The 18,123-nt window shown below is 42.8% G+C and overlaps 1 protein-coding gene across 3 annotated transcripts; it reads left to right on the top strand.

Moving 5' to 3' along the window:
- Positions 1–5: 5 nt before the first annotated feature.
- On the top strand, positions 6–17,554 carry yrk (Yes-related kinase). Of its 3 annotated transcripts, XM_039605531.1 has the most exons (14): positions 6–593; positions 7,270–7,313; positions 8,683–8,928; positions 9,126–9,228; positions 10,700–10,798; positions 10,939–11,042; positions 11,141–11,290; positions 12,229–12,393; positions 12,945–13,100; positions 13,759–13,938; positions 14,768–14,844; positions 14,937–15,090; positions 15,251–15,382; positions 16,246–17,554. In XM_039605531.1, the coding sequence occupies exons 3-14, from the start codon at positions 8,706–8,708 to the stop codon at positions 16,452–16,454; spliced, it is 1,752 nt and encodes a 583-aa protein (XP_039461465.1). In that variant the 5' UTR covers positions 6–593; positions 7,270–7,313; positions 8,683–8,705; the 3' UTR covers positions 16,455–17,554. The 3 variants fall into 3 exon arrangements, with proteins under 3 accessions (XP_039461465.1, XP_031585156.1, XP_031585158.1); XM_031729296.2 differs by lacking the exon at positions 12,945–13,100 and having other exon boundaries at positions 9–593; XM_031729298.2 differs by lacking the exon at positions 12,229–12,393 and having other exon boundaries at positions 10–593.
- The last annotated feature ends 569 nt before the right edge of the window (positions 17,555–18,123 follow it).

Genomic DNA, 18,123 nt, shown 5'->3' with positions numbered 1-18,123 from the left:
CAGTCTTCCTGTCGTTCACACGAGTTTGCTAAACGCGTAAGCTCACCACCGCATCTGCGCATCGTCCACACGAAGAGACTGCAAACACTCCCCCAGCTGTGTGTAGGATACACTGTTGAAGAACCGGAGCGTTTTATAATCGCTTTCTTATCGCATTCTTTGGAGAATACAAAAAACTTAAAACTTTCTTGTCGGTTTGCTTTATCGTGAGCTCAATTGCGCGCGCATTTCTTTACCGCTTTAACCAAGTTGAGCTCGTGACCGTAAGCTCAGTCTGACGCCATAGTTACCGAGAACACACTCCTATGTGCCGTTTCTGTTAAGCGTAACGATACTGTTGAACTGTCCGCTGCACGCGTTCTCTTCCTATGTGGGGTGGACCTCGCTGTGCGCGTGAAGTTCATTCCCCGAGCCTTCCGGCCGAGGCGCGCACTCGCCTTTTCCTCTCGCTCTCAGGCAGCAGCAGCAGCGCGCGGCTCTTTCACTCCTGTGCGTCCCCTGTGAGTCTCCCACGGACAGCGTTTTCGCTTCATCCACCTCCGTCCCCGAGCGCCCCGACTCGAGGATTCTCCGGAGTGAATTCTTTTGGTCAGGTAAGTTTCTGCTCTCTGTTCCAAAGTAAATATCAGAGCGGTGTAACACATCTGGCCATCTGGCTCACGGTGTTTGAGCCTTAAAAAAAACAAAAAAAACAACCAAAAAATGAAAATAAATAAATCAAACAGGTGCTTTACCACCAAACGGGGTCATTCAACAGGTGGGCTGTGCGCCCTCTTTAAACCTCAGCCCTATTTGTGAGTAAATTCGCTTGACTAGAGTCAGAGTTCAACTGTAATGAGTTAAAAGGATGCGAGCTGAAAGCGGCAAGCCTAAATAAGTAGAATATTTTCCACTTATCTAATGTCACAGGGCGCTGTCGTTGATTTTGAGCTTTTGGGGAAAATTGAGAAACGTCAGTGTCTGTTTAAAATAAAAGGAAGTTTGTCTGCTTGTTATGAGAAGTTAATCAAGTGTGGGTTTACCAGTAGCCTACTTCCACTCTTCATGATAGCCAGATGTCACAGAGGGTGATATTTAGAAATCAGACTTGCTAATAGTGCAATTTTTTTTTTCTTTTTTTGCAACAGCGGAATTTACCAGAGAAGTTGGTCCTCTCAAATGGGATCATTTCCAATATAAGACCTTAGTTATTGCCCTTTTAGCTTCTTCTTTTTCTTTAATAACGGCTTAATAAATAATACAGGCTCTGGATTTATGGTAAAATGTGCCTGGATAGGGTTCACCATTTAGGCCTTAAACATTCCTTCACTAAATGTGACTAATTGGCCACATGCCTTCAGGAAACCACCTTGAGGAAAAGGTATAAGAGGTTTCTGTGGCTTTATCATAGCCTCATTGTTGGAGGTATATGCCTTTTTTTTCAGCCCCGATCACTGATATGAGCTACAGATAGGTAACAGATTTAAAATTAAAACGTCGAAATATCCGCAAGGGAGTTGGCCAGAAATTTTTTAGGGGCTGGACAGGGAGAAACAGGATTAGGCTGTCCAAGGCTGGACTTCATCACTTCCTGTTTCTTTACCAGGTCAGTTCCTGTCTTTAGCCTTGGAGCAAGGCAGGAAGGAAAGGGGCGTGGATACGTTTTTTTAGTGAGAAGGTTAGAAAATGACATAGTCACATCGCACAGCTTTCTTAAGGACTGGAGAAGGGCCGTGACAGGTGATACTCATACAAGATGAGGCCTGCAGCCTGATAGTCACACACCCCTGCACCCCTGTGGTGGTGTGGTCGAGTTCACAAGTTTCTGTACGTTTTCAGCCATGCCGTCATCCGAGGGAGAGTCTTCATGATGACCCCAAAGGACCAGACAGTGATGCTCTATTTCCTTAGAAGCAGGCTGAAAGTGTTCAGGCTCAGTACACGCAAACGCTCATATACGCCTCCAGCCGAGCCAGCTCGGGGCCTCTGTATCTGGAGGATATGATGACATCATGTGGAAACAGGACATCCCGATAACCAAGGCACCTTACTTTTCCACTGCTGCCTTCCAGCTCTGTCTCCCTGTGTTTAAGAGTGTGTGTGTGCTATTGTGTGTGTATGTGTGAGGGTTCAGTGACAGCTTGTTTCCCATTGTCCTATCATTCCTGCCCCACTCACACTCTGCATCCTGTGGAGTTTCCTGCCCATGGGTGAGAGAGTCAGTGGGGGAGAGAGAGAGAGAGGGAGAGAGAGAGGTGAAGTGCAAGGAAGGTAAGGAAAGAGAGATGAGGGAGAAGAAGGGTGGAGGGAGTCTAAGATTGGTGCAGAATTGGTGTAAGAATACGAAACTGTGTGTGTGTGTGTGTGTGTGTGTGTGTGTGTGTGTGTGTGTGTGTGTGTGTGTTGCTGCAGTCAGTTTTCCCGCGGGGTCGGCTTATCTACAGTCCACTGTTCAGGAAAGGGTGTGTCCTCCAGATTTTAGATGTTTGTGAGAGTGACGATGGTGGTGGAGGGTGATGTTATTGTGATTCTTTAAGAATGCAATGAATGTGGTTTTATTTGCTTCCTTTAATTGTTCCGAGTGAACACACAGCAGATCTCCATTTATCAGAAGTAAAGGTGACTGTAGTCAATGAAGTGTGACTTAGTTTTTTCAGGTGCTTTTGCTTTGACTACATTATATCCACTGATACTCAGTTTAACTTTCGTAACTTAATCTCAAAGAAGAGGCATTTTGCACATAAAGTGTACAGAGTGCTCAGTCTGTCACCTTTGGTATTTGTTTTGCTGCATGTATTTTTAGATGCCTACGCATCTTTTCTTTTACCCGTCTGTCACGCAGACAAAGAAAATTCACTAGTTTGAGAAAAAAAAAGACAGAGAGAGAAAAAAAAAAAAAGAAAAAGTAACTTTTGGGAAAGAACTCCAACCACCGTATTTGGCAAATACCATGCATTGCTCATAGCGTGGCTAATCTCATCCCATCGGTGAAGCGCGGTGGTTTATTTTCAGAGGCAGGAACAGGGAAACAGAATTGAGGGAAGATTGAACGTAGCCAAATGCATAGAGGTCAGTGGAGAAACACCATGAGACTGGACCACACCTTTCAGTGAGGTGACGATCTGAAGCACACAGTTGAGGCAAGTGCTGGAGTGGCACTGCAAGAGGCAATAAGGCATGGCATCATCAAGTAAGTGCTGGTAATGTTAAATAAGTTTTATGTAACACTCCTGTATGTCTCACAAAATAGTGGAAATACCCCTTTTTCTTTAGTTTGTGGCATCATGACGGATGTTTGTGTAGCACGCAGGTCTGTGGAGCCACACAGATTTTGACTAGCACGAAGCTGAATGGAATATAATGGACAAGTAAGAGCATTTTATTTGATTTAAGCAAGGCCTCTTAAAATAAAATAAGACACTCAGAAGATTTATTACACCACATTATGCTGAGAGCTGAGTATACCTGCTCAGTAGTGGCAATAAAGAATGCTAATACAGGCATCTGTCTCTGTCCTTGGTTGGTCGAGCTTAGCTCAGACCTAAACCCGCTGAACATCTGCAGAGAAAGGTGAAGATGTCGGTTTGTGGATGCAGCTCACTCTGCGTGCAGAGGTCTCCCAGGAAGAGCCTGGAGAGACTTACCCTGAGGACTGAAAGCTGTAATTTGAATACATTTGCAAGAATTTCTAAAAAGATGCCATTGACGTCTTTTACATCGTAAAATGTCGAATGCAGGATATTTTACAGTCTGGTTTCTCCCACTCTGTTTACCTGAAGGTTAGTTTAACCTAAAACAACAAAAGCAAAACCCAGAAATGCAGGTACCCAGGTTTTGAAGTCCTATTTCCAAGATTTATGTCTCCTGTCTGAGACAATGGAGATAAATGAAATTTAATCAGCAGTGCTCACTGCAGTTAGAGCTGGCATTAAAAAGTCATCAGGGCTTCCTCTTCTTGTTGTTTTTTTAAAAAAATTTTTATTGTGGACTTTTTTTCTTCTTTTTTTTTTTAAACGAAAGTGTGTCCGGCAATGACATCAAGTGAAAACCATGCGTAAGGAAACTGTACCGTTCCAGCCATCGAGGGGGGAAATGTGGGTGTTTGGGCGAAGTAGCACATGAAGTCTGCGAAAAGAACTCCAGCATTTTAATATCTGAAACAAATATCAGCGATTAGCGCATGGTTTAAAACGCCCCGCTGTTGTAGACGAACGTATCACAAACCAACACCGCACTTCTCCCCACCAGAGGAAGCAGCTTCTCTTTCACAGAGTTTTATTATAGTGTCTTCTGTATGTTTGTCAGCTGCTATTAAAAAAAATCCGCGTTGACGTGCAGCACCCAGTCAGAAGTTTAGTTTTGACACCTGCGTTTTTTAAAAAGAAGATGCAAAGAGTAAGTGCACTTACAGGATGGTCAAATCTGATGTGTTATGTGATATCAGAGTGTGGCATTTTGTTGAGCATAAGGTGAAAGGTTTCGTGTGTGCACATATGAGTGACCTACTGATAATAATCTTGACACACATCTTTTAAAAACTGAAAGCCGTTCATTTTACAGCTGTTTCTTGCGTCTGCTGTCTCATTTTCATTATGGTGTAAAGAGGAACTGGATTGTTTGCTGGATCATTACGCATGCTGGTGTTTAGCGCACTTTCTGCTTCTTTTTACACAAGTCACAACATATATGCAGGGTATCAGTTTGACTGTGCAACCCCCACCTCACCACTCATTGCCAATACCACCAAACACCCACACTCATAGTCTGCTCTAGTACCTTCATCTACCTAATAGCAGACCGAAACCAAAACCCTGAATGTTATCACAAGGCAAAAAAAAAAAAAAACAACAACGAGGAGGAAATACTCGCATATGGGTTTGCGTTTAAATCTGTATCTTGACTGTGTCACTTACTGGTATGTAGGAGCACACTTGCGTGCCTTGCACCTCACTCTAGGCTGTGCTTTGTGCTGTGTGACCTCCACAAGTGTGTGCATGTGTCCTTTTTTTGTTTTTGTTTTTTTAAATTAAGGTGTAAAGATGTACGGTCCTGTTAATAATCAGATGTTATTCTATGTGCAGAGAAGATGGCGGATGAGAGATTTATTATCTAGTTGAGAACAATGGGTTTTGCAGCCGCCCTGCAAACACTTCCAGTATGTGAAAACATATCTGTTATTGTATCAGTTCAACCTGTGGTCATCTGTCAGTCTTAGACATGCAGAAGAAGATGAGGTGAGGGAGAGGGCGAAATGGAGATAAAGATGAAAGGGAGAAGGCTCCTTTTGCATCCTCTGTCACTTCTACTTTCTGTGGACTGTCACAAAGAAAGGAGAAGCTGAAGGGAGGATGAAGGGAATAAGAATGAACGACTGCTGTCGGAGGGGTGTGGGCATGGAGTAGACAACAGCAGCAACACAGAGGAAAGTGTGGGTGTGTGCTCTGGGGGTGGGTGGGTGTTTGTGTGTGTGTGTGTGTGGACTCTGTCCTCAGTTTCCAGGAAAAGGGGGGAGCGATCACAGGGGTGGACAGGAAACTCAAACAGGGCTAACTTCCTGCAGCTCTCATGATGGCCAACCTGATAGGGAATAAGTGTTTGTGTGTGCGTGCAGGATTGTGCACACATGTGCGTTTTCGCTTCGAGCGCGGTCGTCTCGATGTAGGTTAGAACAGCTTTTGCTGGGACAAACTTGTCGCTGCTCACTTGGACCTCTGGTGTGTTTTCTATAATGAAAGTAAATCACCTTTTTTTTTTTTTGCTGCTGCTGCTATAACTTGTATTGTTCTTCCTTTGTGTGACTTCCCCCACATTCCTCAGTAGGTGGGGTGGCTGTAGCCTGGAGGTTTTGTCTTGAAAGGTTGCCAGTTTGGATCCCGTGGCCATTGTGTACGCAGTTATCAGTCTGATAGCTACACCTAGCTGAAACTAATGAAGAGGCCTACAACAGCTCTCAGAGAAAGCAAGTTGATGTGAATTATTTCATAGTCTTTTGAAGGCAACTTTGGGCACCACTGTTTAATCTTTTGACCACCTCATAATAACCAAGAAGGGTAAAACAAACAGAAGGGACTTTGTATTATATGACATTATAGAGAGAAAACTGTCTTATTAGTGCGCTTTTATTGAGAACAGGGAGAAAAAACTATGACCAGGATGTGATGGTGGCCATTTTCTTCTGGTTGACGTGTAAAGAGAAAACAAGAACATGAAAAGCCAGACTGTTTCTTTATGACATACAGTCCAAAAGCTAAAACTGTCCAGCTCAGTGTAAATGAAATGGTTTTCTGCTCCACACAACACGTCTCACTCACACACAGTCTTACAAGCACGTTTTCCTGCGCGCTTTCTATCTAATATTCACATCGGGAGAATCTCAAAGTTGAGCAGACTAGAACAGCCGGGGATGGAACCACCAACCCTCTCTGATTAGGAGGTGACTTGTTCTACGTCCTGAGCCGCCACCCCAAAAAGAAACTGAATCAGGGACAGTTTTTTTTTCTTCTTTTAGTTATTTTGTGGCATTTAATGTGTTCTTTGTTCATTGACCTCCACTACCTCTTCAATTCGGCAGAGGCTTCATATTTGGAAAAAATGATGACCTCTCGATAATTTCCGCTTACTCTCTAAAAAGGGAATAAGCACGTTTCCCAAATTTTGAACCAAGCTAAGCAAAACTAATAAACTGTTGAGTGGTGCATTTAGGTTTTCATGAAGAAATGATCTTGGAAACAACCTAATTTTTCACGTTTACATTCCTTTCGATGATAGTTTTAGCTTTGGCAACGCCTGACAGTTAGCTGGAAACTGGAAGTCAAGGTTGCATACATACGTGCTTATCAACACAAAGGCATTTCGCACTGTTACAGACGGTCACTTTGTGTCAGTTACTCTGCTGTAATCCTGACAATTTACAGGCTTATTTCATCACATGCTCGAACACAGAAAGCAGGCGTGTTAATGCGCATGCATAAACTCACACTCACAGCTGTTGACCAGAGAGAATGGCTGAATACCCTCTCTTGAAACAAGCAAAAAGGGAAGTGGCTAACCTCACATCTCTCTCTGTCTATCCTTATCTCGAGCTGTCTCTGACTCTTCTTTCTCTAACCTCTCTGCCTCCTCACTTCTGCCTTCACACATCTCTTTATTCATGCTTTACCGCTCTCGAGCCTTTCTCTCACATTCTCCACCACCTTTTCCCTTTCCGCTTCTCTGCCACTCATCCTCCCTTTGCCCCGCTTTCTCATTCCAGCCCTTGTCACTCACCTTTTCCCTCTTTTTTTTTTCCAGCGGCGATGGTGATTGACAGATGATCTGACAGAGGAAGACATCAGGTGAGAATAAGTTAACTTCTCCTTCCCGCCCTACCTCCACCCCTTCTTTGCTTTCTTCCTCCTCTTCCTTGTTCAGGGAAGTTAAGTTTTATATTTAAAGTTTTTTACTTCTCTCTTTACAGTTCTCCATAGTTTTTTTTTAACCCCCTGTATGTCGATTTGTGTTGGTTTCACTTTCTACTGATTTGTGTTTGAAGTCTTAGCTTGTATAAAAAGATTGTGGAAATTATGTAGGCGGACTTAAATGTGGTCTGTCTCTTTGAAGGCTTTTCAACGTATCGCTGGTATTAGAGATTGGTGAAAGTTTAAACGGGTTTTGTGTGCAAATTTGTCACAGAGACACGCGTGTCTATCCGACGTGCACTGACAGTCGTGTAATGCAACAAGAAAGTAGATGCTTGTGGTACGCGTCATATACCAATATGGCGGCGCTAGCTTCAACGTTATCATCGTTATTAGCGCTGCCTGCAGTGCATGCATCAGCGTAAGCACAGCTGAGAAGATGGTGCTATGAAATCTAGCGGTGTAAAGTGTTAAGTAGTGCAAAGGCAGTAAATATAACCCCAGGTTTTCCCCTTTTTAATATAGCGTCACCGTAAAGAGGTCAGGACAAGCATTTTGAGTGTAAGAGCATGTAGAGGTGCATGAGTAGACTCTGAAGAGGAGATGAGCCACATTTTAGATTGGGTAGAGTTTTTGCTTTTTATGGGCACCGTTTGGGAAATTTAGGATCGCACCTCTTGGATGTTCTTGCTTAAACCGTATAAGCTGTCTCGATGCACGCCCAGTCATCTATGTAAAGCAAATCCAAGAACGTTGAGTCGGTTCATCTAGATGTAGGATTGTCAGTGGGATAAAAATGTTTTGGCACTCATTCAGTTGACTTTATAATCTGCTGTATCTGAATTTTTTTTATTCCATAAAAATCAGTATCCTTTAACAGCCAAGCTTTAGCAAACTTTACCAACAACAAAAAAGCGAAATGTTGAATATTCTGAGCGGATCAAACACTTTCACAGTTAAGGTCCCAGTCCTCCTAAAGGCAGCGAGAGTCTGCAGTGCCCACTTCCCAGGACATCTGCCCTCAAAACGCAAAACTCTGGTCCAGCCTTAGCAAACGTTTTCTCTTTCACATATTCACAAAGTAAATAACTTGGGTTTAATTTAATGTATAACATAGTGTGACAAGTATCAATACGCTAGTTTAATTATTTAATTAATAATGAATTTGAAATACATTTGCAAGAATTTTTAAAAAGAAATGAAAAATAATGAAAAAAAAAATTGAAAAAAGAAGATTTTGACTTCTCGCATTCGAAAAAAGAAAAAAAAAGTTGTCTTGTTATTGTAACGCTGCTTGCTTTCACAGACGCCGTCTCCGTGCTGGTTATCATGGGGTGTGCCTGTTGCAAGCAGAAGAAGTCTGCCAAAGAAGCAGCAGCAGCAGACATAGCGGATCTGTCTCCTAGCAACGCAGGTGGGAGCTCCGTGGCCTTGAATCAGGGCCGATACTGTCCCGACCCGACTCAGACCATCCCGGACTTCAACAAGGGCTTCTTGTCCAACAGCGCATTCCCCAACACCAAAATCAACCCGCGATCAGGAGCCATAACAGGTAGAGCTGCGCCTGTGTGTGTGTGTGTGTGTGTTTGTGAGAAAGATGAATTTGCAGTCCCTCTTAACAATTAACATCATATCAGGCCTCCTGCTGTTTCTCAGTCCATGTCTGCACTGACATATTCAAAAGACCTTGGCGATACCGGCCAGTCATTCTCTTCTTGTGTGCGCTTTTTTGTTTGAACACATGCGCAGGTGGTGGAGTAACTCTCTTTATAGCGCTGTACGACTATGACGCCCGCACTGAGGACGACCTCACTTTCCAGAAAGGAGAAAAATTCCAAATTATTAACAACACGTGAGTATACATTCTTTTTTTTTTCACATAAATACATCTCCATCATTAAGAAACACGACAATCTGTGTCAGGAGCTCATGAAACAATGTTAATGTGATCTGTGTTAAAGGCGTTAAATTAAATCACTAAGGACTTCTGAGAGGTAATTAATTTTGTTTGCATACATTAAATACCACAGGCTGCAATTAAATGCCACCCATTAACACCGTGAACTGCCAGAGGTCTCAGCTGCTGCTGGCAATGCTGACAAGCTTTTGTTCTGGAAAAAAAACAAAACACTCTGCCCTGCTCAGAAATCCCGAATCCCATTTATATGATGATTTACATTCAGACGGGAGGCTTTTGGAGTTTCTTTTACTCCAACTTCACACCTAAGCTGCTAATCTCCTTTCCGATCTAAGCTTTTAGTTTTACTTTTAGTTACATGAAGATCATTTGGTTTGCTAAAAAAGCCTAATTTATCTTCCCTCAAGAGGTTATTTGCATTTTTCACTTCATCAAACATAACCACAGCTGCTCCCAGCAGGCATTCACTACAACTCAAAAGTTTGGGGTAATTTAGAAATGTAATTTTTTTTTCAAAAGTAACATTGATGAAAAATGTTTTAAATGACAATAAATGATTAATAGAGTCACTATTCATAAATTAATATCTGTTTTTGAACCTACTTCGCCACCACTTCTGTGTTCAAGTGTTTGTGCTTGTGTTAAAAAGCCTGTTTCGGTACTTTTAGCACAGCCCAAAATAAACAGAAATGCTAATCCGCTTCAGCGGTCGTTTGTTTGATTACTATCACAAAGGGAAGTTTCTTTCTGACACATTTCTGTTATGTTGATCTAAGAGGAAAAAAAAATTCAATGATGTGTGACACACTGCTTCCTTCAAAGAACAGGGCAAACTACCTTTGACCAGAGTGTTAACAAATGAAAGAAATGTGAGACTGCAGCGCATAACTGAACAAGAAGTAACGTACGTCAGGGTCTCTAGTTTGAGAAAACGATGCCTCGTATGATCTTGGCTGGCAGTATAATTACACAGTACCTGTAAGAGCCAGATTGTGGTGTTCTGTAGAGCCAGTCGTACACACTGGGGTATAAAAAAACTTGAATTTTTGGTGTTTTCCTGCTTGGAATCGCCTTTGTTTCTCAGCATTGCACTCTGAGACTGGTTTTTTTCTATGGGTTATATATACATATGGCAACTGAATTGAACCCACAAAGGTTGCTGTTTTAGACACACAGCTACCTAGGTTATATAGGTTCTTTCACCAGCACAACATAATTAGAATTAAGGTTTCTGTAGTGGGTTTCTTACTAACTGCCATTTATTTCTGTTTATTTTCATGTTATTTTGCATAAAAGCTACAGATCTTTCTTTCAAAAACAGTGACATTGCTCAGTAACCGAAAACTCTTGAGCACGGGTTTTTTGCAAACAATGAATTTTACATGTGCGTGTGTGTCTTTTGTAGAGAGGGCGACTGGTGGGAAGCTCGCTCTCTGGACACCGGACATTCGGGTTACATCCCCTCCAACTACGTAGCTCCAGTGGACTCCATACAAGCCGAGGAGTGAGTTCACAAGCAGTAGCACATGCCCTGTTTGAAGCAAGCGATTATGCTGCGTGATTGACATGTAGTCTGAAGGCAGAGGTCAAGCGAGGGTTTGCCATTTTCTGTGGGTGACCTGTGTGATGTTGTCATGGTGACAGGTGGTATTTTGGGAAGATGGGAAGGAAGGATGCGGAGAGACAGCTGCTGGGTCACGGCAACCCAAGGGGAACTTTCCTCATTCGAGAGAGCGAGACCACCAAGGGTGAGATGGCTACACATGCGCGCACACACACGCACGCATACACACACACACACACACACACAGATTTGAATCCTCTCCCTTCTCCCGCCTCTCTGCAGGTGCTTACTCTCTTTCCATCCGTGACTGGGACGACAACAAGGGAGACCATGTGAAGCATTACAAGATTCGTAAGCTAGACAATGGCGGCTACTACATCACCACCAGATCACAGTTTGATACCGTGCAGCAGCTGGTCGTGCACTACCAAGGTAACAGAAATGCAGGAAATGTGCGCTCCTTTCTGCCTCTCCTTCGGAGTGTGAAAGCTTTCTTTTGCTTCTGCCTCTTCGGCTTTAAACCTGCATCAGCAACATTTATTCTGTTCGCGTTGCTCATAATTAGAGCATTTGAGTGGTGCAGAAAGTAGGTGCAGTAACCCAAGTACTGCACACGTGCAGCACTGTGGTGCCTCCATTTTTTTGCGGCTTTATACTCCCACGCTGTGTTTAAGTGTCATCTTAAGTTGCTTTACGCTGCAGATTCATGTTTTGAATCAAATTTAATGATGGATAATAAGCTTTTAAGTTTTCAAGTTATCAAACTGAGGTAAACCTCAACAGCCGCAACATTAAAATGGAGTTTACATTTTGGTGTTTCATAAAAATGACGTACTATGTTTAAAATACATTTTGATACATTTTAATGTGATTTGCCTCACAGTTAGGAAACTTGTAATGATGTGTTTGTGAGACATAGTTAATCATATTTACTTTGTTAAAGGTATCTGAGTGCCTTAACCACTGATCACTGGAGACTTTTTAAGCTTTATTTAGAGTTTGTGTAACAAGAAGGGCTCACACCCTGTACTTCCTCTGTCAGTATAAATCTGCCCCCTAGTGGCTGCTAGTGATTTTTTTTTTGCAGTTTGTGATGATCAGAAGCCACCTGACAGTTTTATCAGCATAACTCAAGTGTCCCTGTTTTGCCTTTTTGTATCTACACATACTGCTGCTGTTCAGAGTGTCTGTTTATGTCTGTTGTGCTGAATTTCTCCTTGCGCCTTTAGTTTTCGGTTAACTTGTCAATTGCATAAGCGCATAAGCAACCTGTCTTGTTCTTCCTTTATCTCTGCACCTGCTGTTTTCTTTTCCTCCTGTTTCCTTTTTTTTTTTTTGCCTGCCTGTTTGTCTCTCCCTCTCGCTCTCAGAGAGAGCAGCGGGACTGTGCTGCCGTTTGATTGGCAGCTGTAAGCGGGGCATGCCTAAGCTGGCCGACTTATCAGTGAAGACCAAGGATATGTGGGAGATTCCCCGCGAATCTCTCCAGCTGATTAAGAAACTGGGCAACGGCCAGTTCGGAGAAGTCTGGATGGGTAGGGCCAAAGGGGAGTGGATGCGTGTGGGGGGAGAGGAGGCGAGATAACAACAGACGCACACCAGAATGAAAACACATTAAAACTGCAGCAGTCACATATAACACGTAAGCATTTGTTGAGTTCGAAGAACATCAGTAAACACTTCTGGTGTGAGGAACAAACACGGTAAAGCCCTGTGATCTGTGTTTCTTGCTCTCTTCCTGTATCTTCAACAAATACACCTGAGGATCAGACCACACAGACGTAGGAGCGCACACATCATTGTCAGATGTAGTCTGCACCAGTTTTTACATTTTCTGAGGCAAATACTTAATAATAATTTCAAAAAGTGTGTTTTACATCCAGGTGTGCAAAGTTGTTCCCCTCGTCCTCTGTGACTGCATGTGCATGTTTCATCATCTCACTTCACCTCTTTGTCACCTCCCCCACCCTCACCCTTCTATCTTTCCACCCACCACTTCACCCCATTTTTCTTCATCCATTCTTAACCCCACCCAACCATCTCCACCCTCTTGCCACCTACCTCCTCCTCTTCCTTCCTTCCTTAGGGTCTAATGACGGGCTGTGTTATTACCTGACAAAGGCCTGTCCCAACTCCACCCCGCTCACCATGGGTCTCGGGCGGGATGCCTGGGAGGTACCGAGGGACACGCTGTCCCTGCAACGGAAGCTGGGGCAGGGCTGCTTTGGGGACGTGTGGATGGGTGAGACCGACGCCGCCAACCTCTGACACCCTCTAGAGGCACAGAGGGAAAGCTGTCTGTCATTGTCCTGTGTAGTGTCTGCTGCTGTCCTGTGGCAAACATTGTTGGTAGCACTCATTGTCTGCCCTGTTGATGGCTATTTATGTCAGTGTATGTGAGATAGTATGTTTATTCCAGTTAAATTACCTGGCATTGCCAAAAAGATGTTTTTGCATTTACACTTATGGACAATTTCTGTCAAATCCCAGTGTTTTGGCTTTCTGAGCCGTGCAGAGTTTCTCCCTGAGGCCCGGCCGAGCTCTGTCTGTCCATGTAGCTCAAGTGCTGCTGGTTTTGATGTAAGACCAGAACACCCCCCCCCCCCTCTTCATCTCTCTCACACATCATGCATGCTCTGTGAAATAACTGTCATATGCATGCAACGAAACAACAACAACAACAAAAATAGCCTGCATGTTGTGTACCTGTTGTCCCACATACAGATATTTATATCAAGCAGATATCTACATCTGTATGTGTTGGTGTTTGTGTTGTCATATTTGTTTGGTACAGTGGATGTATAGTATATGCACCCATCCCTGTGTCACACTGACATAAAGACAGGTGCATTCGTCCAGGTTCTGGGGTGTGTGCTAACACACGCTTTTCTGTATGCCAGGCATGTGGAATGGCACCACCAAGGTAGCGGTGAAGACTCTGAAGCCAGGAACCATGTCCCCCGAGGCCTTCTTGGAGGAGGCTCAGATCATGAAGAGACTCCGTCATGACAAGCTGGTGCAGCTCTACGCCGTTGTGTCTGAGGAGCCCATTTACATTATCACTGAGTTCATGAGCCAAGGTATCAGGAAAAGTAAAACCGCCACACGAGGTTGACACACTGTAGATATGAAACGCTGCCCTTACAGCAGGTAGAAGCCTCAATGATCATTTGAACGCCCCATAAATTGGACTGGCTTTTACTTCCCTAAATGAGGTGACAAACCTCTGAATTTGTCATCATAATACACCTACAGAGCAAAATAATAAACACATATTACCAGGATAAACGTATAAACAAATAATAATGGGTAGATTTCTTTAATTAAGTGCAGTAGTTCTTGGGAAATTAAAGCTGGTTCTCAGAAACTCCCTATCTTGTAATGAAATCTTTCTAGTAAATAAATAAATAAATAAGTAGACCACACTTCCAGACCTGCACTAATAATTATTTTTAATTGGCTGCCACTCTAACTTTCATCCATCTTTCAAAAGGACATTTTTCAGATATCCTGCTTGCTCGGCATCAAACAAACTACCGAGAACAAAAACCTAAGCAGTCACCAGCGAAGGCTTTCACGCCACACAATAATGAATTGGCAGAAGGGATGGTGACTTAAGGTGGCACTGTGTGAAGTGGAAGGTCAGAGTTAAGGCCCCCCCCCCATGATTCCCCGCTAAACAAAACGCTGAATCCCTACCAAAACCAGATTCTCTGTATTTTTCTGGGCGTGTTCTGAGACTTTCCTGTGGAGATAGCAGGTTAAATATTGCTTCAGAATTTACTAAAAGCTGAAAAGACATCAAAAACGTTATGCAAAGGAAATATGCACATAGCTGGTGGACCGCAGTATATATAAGAGTCTGTCATGATCCCACCTGTACCTCACCTATAACTTTTTTTACTTCAGGAAGTTTGCTGGACTTCTTGAAAGATGGAGAGGGGCAGAGTTTGAAGCTGCCTCAGCTGGTCGACATGGCTGCACAGGTGAGTTAAAGTCAGGCACACTGGAAAAAAGAAAGAAAACAGCTTATAATCGACCACAGGTCTGAGCACCTGTCGTCTGTGTGGGTGTGCAGATTGCAGCTGGAATGGCATACATCGAAAGGATGAACTACATCCATCGTGACCTGCGAGCAGCCAACATCCTCGTTGGAGACAACCTGGTGTGCAAGATCGCCGACTTCGGCCTGGCTAGACTCATCGAGGACAACGAGTACACAGCCAGACAAGGTAACACGATGTCACATTAACTGTGTGCGCCTGAGGAAAAGAGCCACGCTCGCACAATGCTGTGATTAACAGTTTCCTTCTGCCTCCATGTCTATATTTTTATACACAACCTATCCTAATTATATGATTATGCATCTCCACTGTGTTGCCATGGTTTCAGGGGCGAAGTTCCCCATCAAGTGGACGGCTCCAGAAGCTGCGCTATATGGACGCTTTACTATCAAGTCAGATGTCTGGAGCTTTGGCATCCTACTAACCGAACTCATCACTAAGGGACGTGTGCCATATCCAGGTACTGCTCCGTATCTTAATTCACATGCAGCAACAGGTTTTTCCTTATCCACAGTGAAATTCCCAGGGATTATTTTTTATCTACATTCTTAAAATTTTTTATACACTATCGACCATCTGGAAAAGCAGTTGCAAAATCTCTCAAAGAAACCTAATCACAGCGGATGAATGGAGAATATATCTCTGAGGAACCTGCTAACCTCCTGTGTAAACTAACATGAAACGCATGTGCTTCCCTGGTACTGTATGTAGCACATGGAAAAACCAAACGGACAAAACATTTATATTTTTTTTAACAAGAAAGAAAAAAAGAGAGAAACCAGAAAATTATTGCCAGTCTCGCTGTGATTACAAACCTCTTGTAGAGGGCTGTCAAAAAGAATAATTTGAGACTAATTGAAGAGCAGTAATGTGAGGGGATCATAAAGTTCTGTGACTCCACTCGTAAAAATTTAAAACCATTCCTGATTGAAATAACACGTCTGTAATGCTCACTGGATGCCCATCTGTGTGCCTTTAAACTGAATTTTGCGTTGATGAAAAAGCTGAAGTTGCCGGGGGACCACAAAGATTGTTTTGGCACGTTTCATGGTTCAAATTCAGAGGGCTATAAAAGACCTGAAATGCTGGGGATTATACAGTTTTCCAAAATATACAGAAAAAACCCCTGATGTACAGACCTGTTTCACTTTGAGACCATTCACATCTACTATGTAAAGAATTCCAGATGTTTATGCGCCATTTATAAATTACAGTACTGAAAGTGGTCAGATCTTCATTTTCTTTAAAATCCATTTTTAAATGGCCCTTTTGTCTCCCTCTCAAACGCCAACATTCCCCCTCTCCGCCTATGTCTCTTTTTAGGAATGAACAACCGCGAAGTGCTGGAGCAGGTGGAGCGGGGCTACCGGATGCCTTGTGCCCCGGGCTGCCCCACCTCGCTCCATGAACTGATGGTGCAGTGCTGGAGGCGGGAGCCTGATGAGAGGCATACCTTTGAGTACCTGCAGTCCTTCCTGGAGGATTACTTCACCGCCACAGAGCCACAGTACCAGCCCGGAGAAAACCTGTGACCGGCACACGTGTAGGGCAGGCGTGACAGCAATAAATGGACGCGGACAGACGCGGACACGTGCATACAAATACACTGACGGGCACGCTGTAGTACTCATACTCATGCTCTCAGGGTATTTGACGTGCATGTACCATACAGGACACACACATGCACACACACATATAAAAAAAATCCATATTATTACTTTGTTGTAACTGTTTAAAGACAGTTTCCCCTCTTCTGTCTTTGTTCACTGCAGTCTGTTCAGGACAGATCAGTTAGGCGTGTTGACGAGTCGGAGCTCTTCTGGTCAGGCCTTGCAGTAATGTTGCTTCACTGTGTAACCATGACAACAAGGAACTGAAAGAAGATGTAGATGGCTGTGTTGGGGTTGGGGGGGTGGGGGAGTCGAGTGGATACATGATCTGTTCAGCTGCCATATACGTTCAGGTCCTTTGATTTCTCTTTTTTTGAGGAGCTAGATTTTACTTTTCGCCTGAGATAAATATGTTGTAAGGGTAAGAACCGCAGGTGCAACAGGTGATTATCACGCATTGCTTTAAACAGTCTCCAAAAGCAGTCGAAAATGAACCTCGTGCGGTCACTGAATAGATTATGTACATTGTGTACTAGGTTCTGTGTTAACTGAACAGAGATCAGTTTTTATCTCTTCCTGATAAAAAGAGCTGCTGAACTGATATCAGAGTCACGCCTGTCTCCTGCTTTCCACCTTATCGCCAACGTGTGCCTTTAAACTGGTCAAATGAATGACTGTATTCAAATAATTACCTTTAAAACTGTGCTATGAAACTTTGAGGGATGGTCAGGAATGCGCTTTATTTGTCTGATATTTTGTATGGCAATTTTGTATGGATTGTCTCTTTTGTTTGTTTTAATTTAACTCGAATATATCTGTGCATCACAAAGATTTCTATATCTAGTTAACATGTATACAATTTTCATCCTTTTGGGAGGGCAGGGCAATATGGTATCCATAACAGGGGAAAAAAATATATCAGAGGACTGTGGAAGGATGGTGTCTGAAATGAATGTAAGCTTCATGATGAGATTCCCCTGTCATGTTGTTGTAATAAAGATCAGATATCTTTTTTTCGAACATGTCTCTGATTATGTGTGTGCTTGGACACTTACACCGTCACGTCGTCACACTGTGATGTCTTTTCTTATATACTTATATAAAATTATATGATTAAAAGCAAATTTCGAGTTACTGTCAAAATTTTGATTGAGTTGGAAGGCAAATTTAGTTCTTTTAACTATTTAACTTTATTAATTTGGCAACTTCTAGATTCAAATTAAAAACAAACACTAAACTGAGACATTTTCACTTTATTATGATTTTAAACACACGCCGAGAGATTTTGTTTTTACTAAATGGGCCTACCAGTTTATATTATTTCCACAAACTGCTTTGTAAAGGTTTACAATCACAGGTGAAAGACAAACATAAATTTGTAAATAAATATATCCATGTGATCTGCAAAACCATTGTTCGATTTGTGAATACAGGACTAGAACAAATAGTTCTAGTTATAGACTTCATGGGTATTAAACAAAATATTTGTAATGTGCACATTTTATTGAGCAAGGTTAATATAAATGTAGAGTAAATGCATGGCAGTCTTTTGCAGCGTGTTCATTGTGGATGTTATCACCATGACAATGAA

The sequence above is a fragment of the Oreochromis aureus genome, linkage group 22, assembly GCF_013358895.1.
Source record: "Oreochromis aureus strain Israel breed Guangdong linkage group 22, ZZ_aureus, whole genome shotgun sequence".
In the NCBI taxonomy this organism is placed as follows: domain Eukaryota; kingdom Metazoa; phylum Chordata; class Actinopteri; order Cichliformes; family Cichlidae; genus Oreochromis; species Oreochromis aureus.
The sequence above is the reverse complement of the archived record's forward strand: the minus strand, read 5'-3'. Positions and strand labels throughout refer to the sequence as shown.

Bases quoted from the DNA above. Each gene is read 5' to 3' on its own strand.
- yrk (XM_039605531.1), top strand. From the start codon at position 8,706: ATGGGGTGTGCCTGTTGCAAGCAGAAGAAGTCTGCCAAAGAAGCAGCA. The intron at 14,845-14,936 runs GTGAGTTAAAGT...GTGGGTGTGCAG, and splicing joins TGGTCGACATGGCTGCACAG to ATTGCAGCTGGAATGGCATA. The intron at 15,091-15,250 runs GTAACACGATGT...CCATGGTTTCAG, and splicing joins CGAGTACACAGCCAGACAAG to GGGCGAAGTTCCCCATCAAG.